Source organism: Myotis brandtii, unplaced genomic scaffold (genome assembly GCF_000412655.1).
Source record: "Myotis brandtii unplaced genomic scaffold, ASM41265v1 scaffold123, whole genome shotgun sequence".
NCBI classification, from domain to species: Eukaryota; Metazoa; Chordata; class Mammalia; order Chiroptera; family Vespertilionidae; genus Myotis; species Myotis brandtii.
This window is the reverse complement of record NW_005354291.1, coordinates 14377892-14391678: the sequence shown is the minus strand read 5'-3', so window position 1 is coordinate 14391678 and position 13787 is coordinate 14377892. Positions and strand designations below refer to the sequence as shown.

Below are 13787 nucleotides of genomic sequence, written 5' to 3'. Positions count from 1 at the left end.
ACCGCTCACGAGTTTTCTCGTGTTTCGCTCCCCATCTGTTAAGGACCGCTCACGAGTTTTCTCGTGTTTCGCGCCCCATCTCTTAAGGCCCTTAGATGTCTACACACTGTCTTGTCCACTGTGGGGCACAGTTATGGTGTTTTGGCCAGGTTCAAGCCTCGGACTAATGAAAGGACAGGGTCCTCTCGCTGCCACGCGCAAGTCCCAGCTGGAGGGCAGGGCCCTCCCAGACAATCATAGCCAACGGCTGTGGTTGTAAGCTTGAACCTATGGTCCGAACACGGAGTGCCTTGTGATAGAGTTTAGGTTCATGTAATTGAGTGAGGTTGAAACTCACGAGAATGCTGTAAACAACGTGATCACGCCCCTACTTTGCCTCGTGGCATCTGCTATAAAATAAAGACACGGCTTGTGGGCGCTGGCATTGTCTCTTCTTCAGGGAGCAGCGTCCCACCGAGACCCAGCTATTATTCTCTTGTCTGTCTTTCCTTAATCCTTTCACACACACACACACACACACACACACACACACACACACACACGACACGAGGAAACCTAGCCCAGAGACTCGGACTTCCCAAACCAACAGCAGCTGGACTCAAAACATATTTTTAAATTCAAAACCCTTTTATGAAATACTTCCCTCCCTTTCCCTTCCTTTCCTGTGCTGAATTGTTTTCCTCCGGAGGGTGGAGGGGGAAGGAAGGGGGCGCACTAGGGCCCACGCAGCAGCAAAGGGCTATCTGACTTGGATGAGGGTGCAGGGGAGCGCACAGGGACAGCTTCCCCAGTGAAGAACCCTTAGGCTGAACTTGGGAGGCGACCTGGGTGGCCCGATGGGGGAGGCAGTGTGAGCCAGGGACTCAAATATTGAGAGTGCCCCGAGTTTCAGTAATCAAGTCGTTCACCGATGGAGGCCCTGGGGTGGTTGTTGGAGAAAATGGAGAGAAAGCAGAAATCTCATTTGGAAATCTCATTTTTCCCCCCTGTTGTGAAAGCTGTGATTGGGAGGTAAGAGGATTTGAAGCATAGTGTTTTTTTCTTTGGAAATGTAGCTGTAGTGGAAGTGAGGAGGATAAACTGCAGAGAGGTAGGCTGGCTGCTGGGAGAACAGAAGATTCTGCAGTGACCTAGAAATCAGGTAAGCCAGTGGTGGGTGGAAAGGAATAGAGGGAAAAATAACAAGAGATACGTAGGGAGCAGAAGCAGCAGGCTTTATTGACTGGTGTGGTAACATATGGGATGACTTCTGATTTTCTTGTTTGGGAAAATGGGAGGATGGTGGCCTGTCCTCCAAGTTAAAGAAGAGAGGGGAGAAGGGTTTGAACTCATAAAATCTGGGTTTTGCGCCTGTTCGGGTTGGAATGATAATGAGATAGCCATGGGGTGTTTTATTTCTCAGCAGGAACTCGGATCAGGGTTCTTGATAGAAATGAGGATTTGAAAGCATCAAGTATTGAGAATTGTTGATGCCTCGGGTTTAGCAAAGGTTGCTGGGAGGCAGTGGATGGAACGGGAGAAGCAGGATGGCAGGGAGGAAGCTGGGGACCACTTACCCTCACAAGGTGGGCAGAGGCCCAAGTACCTGAAGAGGAGGCTGAGAAGGAGCAATCAGAACCCCCAGGTGTGGGAAGGCAGCCAGGAAAGGAAGTGTCACAGAAGGCGTCCAACAGATGGGGGGCAGGGGTGGTGTGTTCATACTTCTCCTTAAGCCCTCTTGGTACCTCTTACTAACAAGCAAACTTGCAAAGTCCCAGCCCCCAAGGACCCTGCAACTCACCATCCGCATCCCATGAAGCCAGCCTTTGAGAAAGGTTTCCAGTGCTGAAAAAAAAAGTATTATTATCATTAACATTATAGTCGTTAATATAATTATGTTAGACTACATTCTTAACTATTTGGGAAAAATATAGGTCACAACTTTATATGATATAGAAAATAAATTATAAATGTGTTAAAAAGTTAAATTTAATAACTGATCCATAAAAGGTTTTGAAGAAAATGTAAATGAATATACTCCTCTTACTGCATCAAGATTATTTCTAACAACCAGCTAAGACAGAAACTGAAAAAGAAAAGGTAAATAGATTTGATTATTTCAATATGTAGAACCTGTTTGTCACAAGTTCCATCCAAAATTAAAAAACAGATGACACTCTGATGGGTAGACTGAAGGAGGAAAGAGAGTAAATCACATTTTAATTTGTGTATTTTACTATTTTTTACTTTTTAAGAATATTTGTTATCTTTATAATTTAAAAAAGTTGCTTAAGATACAAAGATACTAGAAAAATAACCATTTTAGAGACATAAACTTTGAATAACTTTATAAAAAGAGTTTTTACAAAGTATTAAAAAACAGATACACACCCTAAAAAAAAGAAGCAATGAATAGGTAGTCAGCTCACAGAGGAAGAGCACAAACTTGTAAATAAATTAAGATTTTTTTATCAATCAAATTGGCTAAGAGATTTTAAATGGTATTGCTAGTTACTAAGGAGCAGGTCAGTTAGGTCCTCTCATGTCCCAGGTGCTGGTGGAAGGGTGACTGGGTACCACATTCCTGGAGGGATTCTGAATGTGTATGCAGCATAGATAAGGCTCTGACCCGGCAATCTCACGTCTAGGAATTCATCCTAAGCAAGTGACTATGGAAGTGGGTAAAGATTTTCTACAAGGATTTTAATGTCATTCAATTATTTCTAAAAATTGAAAACTATTTAAGTAAATGTCCAACAATAGAGAAATGGAAAAATAACCTATGATGTATGTATCCATAAAGCAGCATGCTACATAGCCTTGAAGAATAAGTCTATGAAACTAATACAAAATAATATTGAATGTAAACTGATTAAAAATAAAATTGACAAAAAAGAAATAATATGGCAGAGGAATTTTGAATAACATGAAAAGTTGTTTCTATATAGCTAAATAAGATTGTAAAATGCTATGTGCTAAATGATTTCAATTTTATTATTTAAATATTTGATGTGGATGCACACATAACTTTAAATATACATGCATACATATAACTGGAAAACAAACATAAAATGTTAATAGTGTTTCTCTCTGGTGGGGTTATCGGTGAGTTTATTTTTCCCTTAAACATGTTTACTTTTATAATTGCCAAGTGTTGGGTTTTTTTTAGGTGGCATAAAAATGAAATTAAAATAATCAGGCAACAAGGTCAATGGCAACAGAATGGACAAAGATAAACACAGAAAAGAATCTAATGGATGTGAGACTTGAGTTAGAAAGCCTGCCCCAGAATCATAATGAGGGCAGAGAGCCGGGTTGCAGAGGATTGAGCGCAGGTAGAAACACATTTATAAACAACCCACTCCAGATGCTGGCTATGGAGGAAAGGGAGGGAAACATTAAAACACTTTTTTTTTTTTAAATGTCAACTCACAGAATATACCCTTTTTTTTAAAATCACCACCCAGTATACACATAGATAATGTATAGATTAAAAACAAACAAAAGTTTTATTTATAAAATAATATGTACTGTCAAATATGATAGAGTTACTATTAAATATGATTTTATTCATGATTGCAGGCATGTTTGTCTGTTTTTAAATTTATTCCAGGCTGGAGACAGGAGGACAATGCTACATGCACAGCCAAGGTGCTTGGTGCTGATGTCTATTTCTTCCCACTGTTTTTAGTTACGTTGGTTAAAAAATCTGGTTCACACAAATAAGTTGCTGTGGATGCTATTAATAACAATTAAATAGCAACTGAAATTGCAAATTTTAGCAAATTCTTTTTAAATCTTAATCTAAAATAGTGATACATTTATTATCACTCTTCAATGTATTTTAATAACAAAGCATTAGTAATTGGTTTTTACTTTGGGCATCAACTTTAATTCATATGTGGACTTAGGATTTTGAAAAACAAATGGATCTTTTATACAAATAATTTTATTTGGTATCCAAAATATCTTTTTTGGAAATGTTAGAAGTTTAAAACAGAATTGCAATAACATTAATATATTTACTTTTATTCAATTCAAAGTATCTTCATTAAAAATGTTCTCTTCTTCCCAGCCAGCGTGGCTCAGCGGTTGAGTGTCTACCTATGAACCTGGAGATCATGGTTTGATTCCTGGTCAGGGCAGGCAGCTGATGAATGAGTCACTCTCATCATTGATGTTTCTATCTCCCTCTCCCTCTCCCTCTCTTCCTGTCTTGCAAAATGTTGAGGACATATACTACCATGGTGATTACTTAAAATGTATTTTGTAACTATCAAATATAGTCAACATCTTGAAATATATTGTTACTTTTCCCCTACAGATCCAAATTCAGTTAATTAAAACTGAAAAAAACATATGCCAATTTTCTTGCTTAAATATTATCTCAAAAATGTTAGCTAAATGAGATTTCTTTTTTTTTTAAAGTCATTTTTTTATATATATATATTTTATTGATTTTTCACAGAGAGAAAGGGAGAGAGATAGAGAGTTAGAAACATTGATGAGAGAGAAACATCGATCAGCTGCCTCCTGCACATCTCCCACTGGGGATGTGCCCGCAACCCAGGTACATGCCCTTGACCGGAATCGAACCCGGAACCCTTCAGTCCGCAGGCCGACACTCTATCCACTGAGCCAAACCGGTTTCGGCTGAGATTTCTTTTAAACAGAAAAAAATGTGACTCCCATTCTTTAGTTCATAAAGCTTAATTAATATTTCCTCATAATAATCAATAACTTCAGTATGATATAGAATTCATGTATTAGATAATGGAAAGGCTAAGCTACTTTGACAAAGACACAAGGATATAGTACTATATAGAACACAGACTTATTTCTCACTTAAATTAATTCCTGAGTCAGTGGTCCATGTTGGTACAGCAGTTCCAGGAGATCACACCCCTTAGGGATTTGTTCCCATTTGTGTAATCAAAGGTGGGTCCTAGACAGGCTATGTTGTATTTCATAAGAAGAGGAAGAGAGTAGATGAGCCCAGGCCTCAGATGTAGAAGTCACACAAATCCTTCCCTTCTCCTGCTGGTGAAGACAGTTCCAGAGACACACCCTGTGCAGTAGAGTCCATCTGGGTGGGGACCACCTATCTCAGCCTCAGCTCCAATTTCTGAACAAAGCATATCAAAAAGTAAAAATTTCTCTTAATGAAATTAAACAACTATCACTACTTTTGTTTTCAAGTTCAAGAAATTAGGTAGAATTCTTAGGATGCCAAATCTTTAAATGTATGAAAAGTGATTCCAAATAGTAATGTAAGTGGTAGTTTCTAGTAATGTTTTAAATTACTCTATATTTCCTGGCCTTACTTCTAAATCACTTACAATTCCATTACAATTTACCGGTTTATGTTTTTCAAATAATGTATTTTTTCCAATTCTATCAGGTTACTGAAACCTGTGATATGTTAGGTTAAATTTAAACAACACAATAAATGCCTTATAAAAGTTATCTTGTCACATATCTTTGGCATAAATTAAAGGGTTAGTAATTTATGAGTAAATACTATAAATGTTAGTGCTCTCATTAAGTATAATCATAAACCTGTGTCTGTTCATTTCTGCCTAATTCTCTTTTGTATCTTCTGCAGAACTAAAATTTGTTAAGAGAATGTGTTATCACTTAAAAGCATGGTTTCACATTTCTCAGCTGATCTATCATCAAGAATCATATTCACTATACCCATGTCTGCAGACAATAATTTTTTTCAGCAACTATGTGAGTAATTTTGTCTTTTGATATACATATGCAACTAAATATATAGTAATAGTTTCTCATTAACCTAACGAAATAGTGTTGATTAATTTATGGGTGTTTTTTTTCTTTCTTTGAAAATATTTGAGGCCTTACCAATAAGCTTGACTTGCTGTATATACAAGGTGCTTTTTAGGGGATAAGATTTTAAGCTTTCACTTGCAAGACAATCATTGCAAATAATACATTTCATGGCTTTGAGCATTTGAAAAGCTATAATTAATCTTTATTTAAAAGGCTTGCATTTTATTGTTTTTGGAAAATAGTTCAAATTTATAAATTTATTGGTTAGAAGAAACATTTTTTTCTCAATGTTGTCATTGTTATGGATCTAGCAACCAGAACATGCCTCTGTTTTTCACATCAGCATTATTTCTTCTAATAATTTAATGAGTTATTTTAAGGGCAATTTGTAGAAGTTTTATTAAAATGTACAATTATTGCAAAGTCAAAAATGCCTAACAGTTATGCCTAATCCAGAAGCACATTGAAAGTTATTAACTTATAACCAAAACTTGATGGGAAATCTTGCTGCCTTTGCCAACAGTGGATAAAATTCTTCTAAACTTCACTTCATGGTTAACTGTTCGTCATGTTGGCATAAATTAAACTGTAAAACATTAGCTCTCCTGATACAATTATGATCAAATCCAGAAAATCAAATGAGAAACCAGTGAAGAGAAGAGTGAATGGCTGGCTGGCTGGCTCCCAGCCAATGTATAGTCATTACATCATCTCCACCAGCTGCCACTCAACTCAGTTGTCCACAGTATTTGCTGCAATGGAGACAGCTCGAACTTACAATATGTGCATTGCATTCTGATATCCTAAGTTCCACACTACTTTATTTCCAAAAAGAGTTTTCACAACACTCTGAAGGGTAGAAAGTGAAATTTGATAAACACTAGGCCAGCGGCAGATTTGAGATTAAAAAGCCTGTTGGTAGGAAGTATGTTTATGTGAAAGAAATGAGACATAAAGGCAGAGGTTGAAGAGGCAGGAGGCAGCCAGACTAGTGAGTGAAACAAGTATCCTAAGGAGATGGGAAAGATGGTATTTAGGTAGAGTCAATAGCCCAGTTAGGGGATGAAGGCCATTCTACAGACAAGGAGGGGAAGATAGAAGGCTGAGTTTTGATAGTGTTCAGTTTGTTGATGTGGAAGAGGAATTTGTGGGAGTTATATCTGCTGGCTTCTGTTTTCCTTGTGGAACAGGAAGACACTTGTTGAGTGTAAAAGGAGAAGAGACTAGATAGAGGACTAAAACTTTGGAAATGGGAAAGAGAGGCAACTAAGGATACACAGAAGACATCCTTGAAGTGTTGAGGGTCCAAGCAGTTCCCTGTTTATGAACATTAAGGAAGCAGTAACAATTCCGCAAAAATCGCCAAATCTGATTTTTGGGAAAGATATACCATGACCTATTGATAATAACTGTGTGGTTTGTCTAGGACAGTGGTTCTCAACCTGTGGGTCGCGACCCCTTTGGCGGTCGAACGACCCTTTCACAGGGGTCGCCTAAGACCATCCTGCATATCAGATATTTACATTATGATTCATAACAGTAGTAACATTACAGTTATGAAGTAGCAACGAAAATAATTTTATGGTTGGGTCACAACATGAGGAACTGTATTTAAAGGGCCAGAAGGTTGAGAACCACTGGTCTAGGACATTTCCTGTTGAACTAGAATACCATTTGGAAAATAACATTTATATCCCCCTCCCTTACTATAGAAACATATTCTATAGGCATGGAGCCTAGAAAGTTGTGATCTTAATAAGCACCCAGGTGATGATAATTATTACCAAAGTATATGGTTACTATAGAGTCTAGTATATAGTATTTGACTTATCAGGGCAATGATTTTTCCAAAAGCAAGGGACCTATTCTCTTTAAAACAGGAACAGTGCAAATATCATGAAACTATGGCTTTAATTAGAGCTTAAATTCATTGTCCACAGTTAGATTTATCCTACTACAGCAGGATTTATTTTATTATGAATATATATATATATCTTCACATCTTGTTCTCTTTTTTCCTAACAATTCCTTTCGTTTCAAACCACAGTGTGAATACAGCTGAAACTATTTATCTCTGCGTGGTCACCCCTACCATAAGCATCATCCCTTAAATAATTTACTTTCTGTTGTGCCATAATGCTGCAGATGCTATGAAATTTTCAATGTAGTTATAGCCCAGCATCATGTTAGCTTCAGGAAACCTTTAGACCAGGAAACAAATTGTTCTGTCATGTATAACCAGTTCACTTCATAATTTGTGCCTGAATCATGAATAATCATGAATAATAATGTCTTCTTAGCAGCACTTTTTAATGAAAGAAACAGATACAGAGATTTTAAATCATTTTTATGTTATACGTTTGTGAGTTCTTCTCCTGACATTTATAATTAGTGGGCAGAGCAGATGGCAGAGCTAAGTATCAGGTAATGTAATCATAAAACACCCCCCCTCCCCAAGAAACCCCAGAAATGTTCTATATTGGAGACTTATCACATTTACTGAAGGATTTTTTACCCCACTGGAATACATTGCAAGAAATTATGACATTAGATAAAAAGATATTTCTATATCAGGAAGTTCAAGAGATTAAGATGCTACTGAAATTTAAGTTAAAGGAATTCATAAATTTTTCAGAATACATTATAGTAGAATTATTACTATAATTTGAGACAGTCAGGCTTTGCAATAAAGTGAAATTCATTACAAAGCCAAAATATTTTTCAAACCTCTGACATATTCAGATAGAATTATCATGCCAAGACAAATAATTATAAGATTTAAATATTGCTTGAAGGAATGCTTGGCATTTTATGCTAATAAGACTTAACTTCAGAGGATTGTTTTTCTCTGTGAAACTGTTAAGTTTTATAATTTCCTTCCAAGCTCTCAAGGTGTATACGTGTGACAAAATTTCTGTAAGAAGTGAGGTAAGAGGAACTTACTGAAAATACTTACTCAAATGTTCCTTTTACTCGTTCATTTATCCCTCCAGCAAATATGCATTGAGTCTTTGTGCCCAGCCATGGGCTAATTTCTGGGTGTGCCGCGGGATGACACAGACAAGGTCTTTCTGCCTTGGGACTATCTTCTACTGGGGGAGCTAGTCAACAGCAATGAGTCGGTAAACAAGGACATTGCAGACCGCACAGGAGAGGGTTAGCTCAGCAGGCCCAGGTGGTTCAAACCCTGCATATCCCAAAGAAAGGCCTGTCTTCAGGAGAACTGGTAAAACCCTGGACACCACGGCTGGGTGCACTTCCTGTTGGCCACACTTCCAATGTGTTGTCACACACTGGTGCTGGGAGAACTGAGGGCACCTCTGTGTGAGTCCACGGGAGGGGCACCTGGAGGCATGCACCTGGTGTCTCCGGGGCTTCACCCATGCACCTTTCCCCTTGGTTGGTTTTAAACTGTGTCCGTTCACTATAGCAAACCACAGCCATAACGGTAACTACTACTTAAGCTCTGGGGTTCCTTCTAGTACATCATTGAGTCTGAGTGTGGTCTTAGGGACCCTCAACCAAAGACCATGTTAGATGAAATAAAGAGGGTGATGTGTTAGAGTAACTGCGTGGGGGTTGCCTGGTTAAGGTGGGGAAAACAATGATGCCTGAATGATAAGCTTGTGCTGAGCTTTGAGGAGCTTAAGGACATGTGTTCCTGGCAGAGGGAGCAGTAACTGCAAAACCTTTGGCACAGGGAAGCGCTTGGTGCGTTGCAGGGACAGTAGGGAGGCCAGGAGGGGCCTGGTGAGGAAGGTGATGTGGCACCAGGATTAGCAAGGACCAGATCATGAGAAGCTTTGGGGCCTCAGAAAGAAGCTTGGATTTTATCATAAACAAATAAGTCTTGTAACTGGGTAAGGTTACACCCAGTTCTGTTTCTGTTTTTACTACATTCATAAACTGGAGGCATGTGAGGTCAGTTTTATGAAGGGGCTCATAGTCAGGTTGCAAAGACACACAAATCTTACAAGAAACAACCAGCAAATAACACTGGATACAGATTCAAAGAAGGGAGAGGTTACTTCTGCACACTTCCTGCTCTGGGTACCAGTCACCCTAAGTTCAGCACTGTGCAGAGTCTTAATTTTAATTTGTTAAGGAATACAGATGCCCATATATATGTCCCATATCATTCAAAATGAGCTAGAAATCAAGTCGAGGTGATATCATATCTTTTCATTTATCAGACTGACAAAAATGACATTTGTAAACTGCAGTCTTGGCCAGCATTTGTTAGAACCCCTACACACTTTTAGTGCAAATGAAGATGAGTGCTACCTTTTTGGAGGGACATTTCTTAATATTCATCCATTCGTGTATCATATTTGATCCATTATTTTTATTGCTGGAGATATATCTCAAGGAAATACTTGCAGAAATATACATGAGGATGTTTGTTGTGGCATTGCCTATAACAGTGAAAAGCTGGTAAAACCTAAATATCCACTTGTAGGAGAATGGTTGACCTAATTATGGTTACCCTATATCTTGGAATCCTTATCTGTAATGACAAGAGCATGAGGTAGAACTGTGTTTACAAGAATAAAAGAAAAAATAAGTCATGAAAGCAAAGCTTTATGTCCCAGATCACACCATTTGTGTGTTGCATACTTGTATGTGCTTAAATAATCTTTGGAGAAAACATATGACCTGTATTTCTCTTAAATGAATTAAGACATTCATTGTAGAAAATATACATAAATTAAAAAGTGTCAAAATCATCTGTGATTTACTACCCTTATATAACCATTGCTAACATATATTCTATATCATTCTAGTCCTTTCTCAGGCACATAAAGATGTTGCTTTAAATTTTAAACAAAATTCAGAAGACTTCCCCAGACCGAATTAAAAGGTACAATTAAGTGCTGATGGCAGAACAGACTTCCTGAAACAAGGGAAGGGGAAGGTAGGGAAGGCTGTCCCCCATCGGCTTGAGCTGAGAAGAGGATGGAAAGAGGCATGCGGGGCACCAGCAGGCATGCGGGCCATCAGCCTCTCGGATAGTGTTTCCTTTGCGTGCATTGGGGCTCCGCAGGGCGTGTTCCACCATGTGCACAGGAGGCAAAGGTGTTCAGATGTCAGTTCTACTGGAGACACCGGTCAGTCTGCTTCAAAGCTTTGCAGTATCTGGCTTTCAAGGGTCCCACACTAGCCAGCCTTTGACTGTGCCCTCCCCACGGGACCTGGAATCCACAAGGCCAAGGGGACATGATCATCCAGTGCCCTCTGGACCATGTTCTGGGTACCCACATCCCACAAGTTCCTGCTCATCAGCCCAAGTCCATCTTCCCAAGATCCAAATGCACTTCCAGGCCTATGTGGTTGCCAAGGGGCCTCAGTCTGCAGAGGATTTGACCAGAGCTTGGCATGTGAGTGGTGTGTCCATTGGGGTACATGAGGTCCAGGCAGTACAGGAAGGAGCCAGAGGTGGGAAAAGAATGAGGATGGGTTGGAAGTCAACTTTCCCTGTTTTCTCAATTCCTACCTGCCCTTCCAGATTGTTAGAAAGGTCTACTTGTCAAGACAGGAGGACAGAACATATTTCATTTCACAGTTTGTTGCCTTGATTTATAACTTTTAAATAATTAGACATATGGTATTTGTCTTCCATTCCTATTCTCACCCCAGGGTCTCCAAATATTCAGGGATAGATCTATTGGATATCATGTTTATTTTTCCATCAATAAAAACTTTATTGTATATTGGTTGTATATAAACATATCAGGATAAAAAGGGAAACTTATGAAATTACCTAGAAAAGCCTCAGGAATCATCTCCAACATGTTTGCCCTGATTTTCTTCATATCTCAGGGGAAGTGCCTCTCAGGCTCAGATTATCAAGGTAATTGGTTTCACTTTACACTCCATTTGTATAGCTCTCATCAGCTAGTCTAACTCCTGCATCTTACAGATTGAAGAAATGAATTCCAGAGAGATCTGGAGTCTTTTCCAAAGTCATAGATTTAGTTGCAAAATCAAGCCTGAAACACCAGCTATTTCCTAATCTGATTCTCTTACCATAATGTTGTTTCAGAGATAAATAAAAAAAAGCTGAGATCTGGGCTACTGCTCCAAGACTTTGGGACAGCACTAAATGTGATGCATAGTCTGCATTTAAGGGGGACAGTGTCATCTAGACCCTTAGGAGGAGAACTGTAAATTCACTCTACCATTACTGACCAGGCACATTGAGAGATCCTCTCTTTCCCCCCACCCCCACCCCCACTTTCTCCTCTTGGCTTATCACTGTTCTCTAGTCTCTCTTCCCTTTGTTTACAGTTCTCACCTATCCAGAGAGATGCCCTGGAATGTCAGTGCTAAGCAGGTTCCTCAGAAGACCTCTGGCCTGAACCCATTCTCCTCATGCACCATGGAGTAGCTGATGTTCAGGTCCCAGAACATCCTAAATACTCTGGCTGAGAAAGCCAATAGCCAGCGTGCTAGAAACCCACCTGGGCTATATCCCAGATAACATAAGGGGCCCAATGCTTTGGCCCTGGTGTTTGCAAGACACAATATGGTCTAAGCCCTGGTATTTCCTTTACCCCGTGTTATTTATATGATGCTCTGATTAGTAAAGGACTCTATAACCATGCCATCAAGGCAACGAATAGCATACGTCCTGTGCTGTGTCGTAGGTTTTTAGACATTCTAAAAAAATAGAAATTGTGATCAGCACATTTCAGCCTTTTAAAAAAGCATGATTTCAAGAGGCAGTGGTGCTTAATTTTAAAGCTCACCTGGGCAAGTTTTAACAACCTGAGGTCTCTAGAAGAAAGGTTAAGTGTCTCTATTTCTTCCTTCCAAAGGCCATGGGGCTGCTTATTAAAACTCCCCGCCTTGTCCTAAAAACCTTCAAACATCACATATCTAAGTTTTGTGTTATAAACACACCCATGTGACTCTGTATTACCTTTACCGTGTATTATCTCTTTAGAGGGATTGTTTCTGTCCCCAAACTGTGGACCACTCCCTGTCCCTACACGCAGTTCATGCAGTTCTGTCTGTGGTCAATTCTAAGCTTCATCAGGCGAGGATTCATGTCTCCTTTGCTCATTTTAATCCTAATAATCAGATGTCAACATATAAATATCTACTGAATGAATACACTGTTTCTCACTCTGGGATAAGCTTTTTTTTACATAAAATAAATTTATCTAGAACCTGTTCTTTCTTTCAGATGTGCTCTGGCCCCGCCTTCTTTGTGGACTGTTTTCTGAATTCTAAAGTGGCCCCCCTTATCCCCTTTGTGTGGGATGGAACCTGTAGATGTGAGGAGCTGTCACTCCTGTGATCATGTTACATTACTGGCACAGTGGAGACCATCTGGGTGGGTGCAACCTAAGTACACAACCCCATTAAAAGCAGAGAGTTTTCTCCATCTGGAAGCAGAAGAGGAAGTCAGAGAGATGCAGAGGGTGAGCAGTGGTTGAGCACCCACCTATGAACCAGGAGGTCATGGTTCGATTTCTGGTCAAGGGCACATGCCAGGGGTGCAGGCTCAATCCCCAGTAGGGGGCATGCAGAAAGCAGTCCATTGATGATTCTCTCTCATCACTCATGTTTCTATCTCTCTCTCCCTCTCCTGTACTCTCTGAAATCAATAAAAAATCTCTATATATAAAAACCTAGCCGTAACTGGATAGAGCGTCGGCCTGCGGACTGAAAGGTCCCAGGTTCGATTCCGGTCAAGGGCATGTACCTTGGTTGCGGGCACATCCCCAGTAGGAGGTGTGCAGGAGGCGGCTGATCGATGTTTCTCTCTCATTGATGTTTCTGTTCCCTCTCCCTTCCTCTCTGTAAAAAATCAATAAAATATATATTTAAAAAAAAAACAAAACCAAACGACTGAACGACCGAATGACCAGTCGACCAATTGCTATGATGCGCACTGACCACCAGGGGGCAGATGCTCAATGCAGGAGCTGCTCCCTGTTGGTCAGTATGCTCTCACAGCCAACCTCCCGTGGCCCCTCCCCATGGCCAGCTGGCCAACCTCCAGCAGC

General features: G+C 39.6%; 1 protein-coding gene and 1 long non-coding RNA gene across 2 annotated transcripts in view; one reads left to right on the top strand and one right to left on the bottom strand.

Moving 5' to 3' along the window:
* Positions 1-79, bottom strand: part of ARFGEF3 (ARFGEF family member 3) — a 132813-nt gene extending 132734 nt beyond the window's left edge. The window contains exon 1 of the mRNA XM_014533926.1: positions 54-79. Within this exon, the coding sequence (XP_014389412.1) occupies positions 54-79 (26 nt within the window). The remainder of the gene's footprint in view (positions 1-53) is intronic.
* A 785-nt stretch (positions 80-864) lies between these two features.
* On the top strand, positions 865-13265 carry LOC106724886. The gene is made up of 3 exons (XR_001360722.1): positions 865-1141; positions 5585-5712; positions 12962-13265. It is a non-coding gene; the product is annotated as an uncharacterized LOC106724886 (long non-coding RNA).
* Positions 13266-13787: the final 522 nt, after the last annotated feature.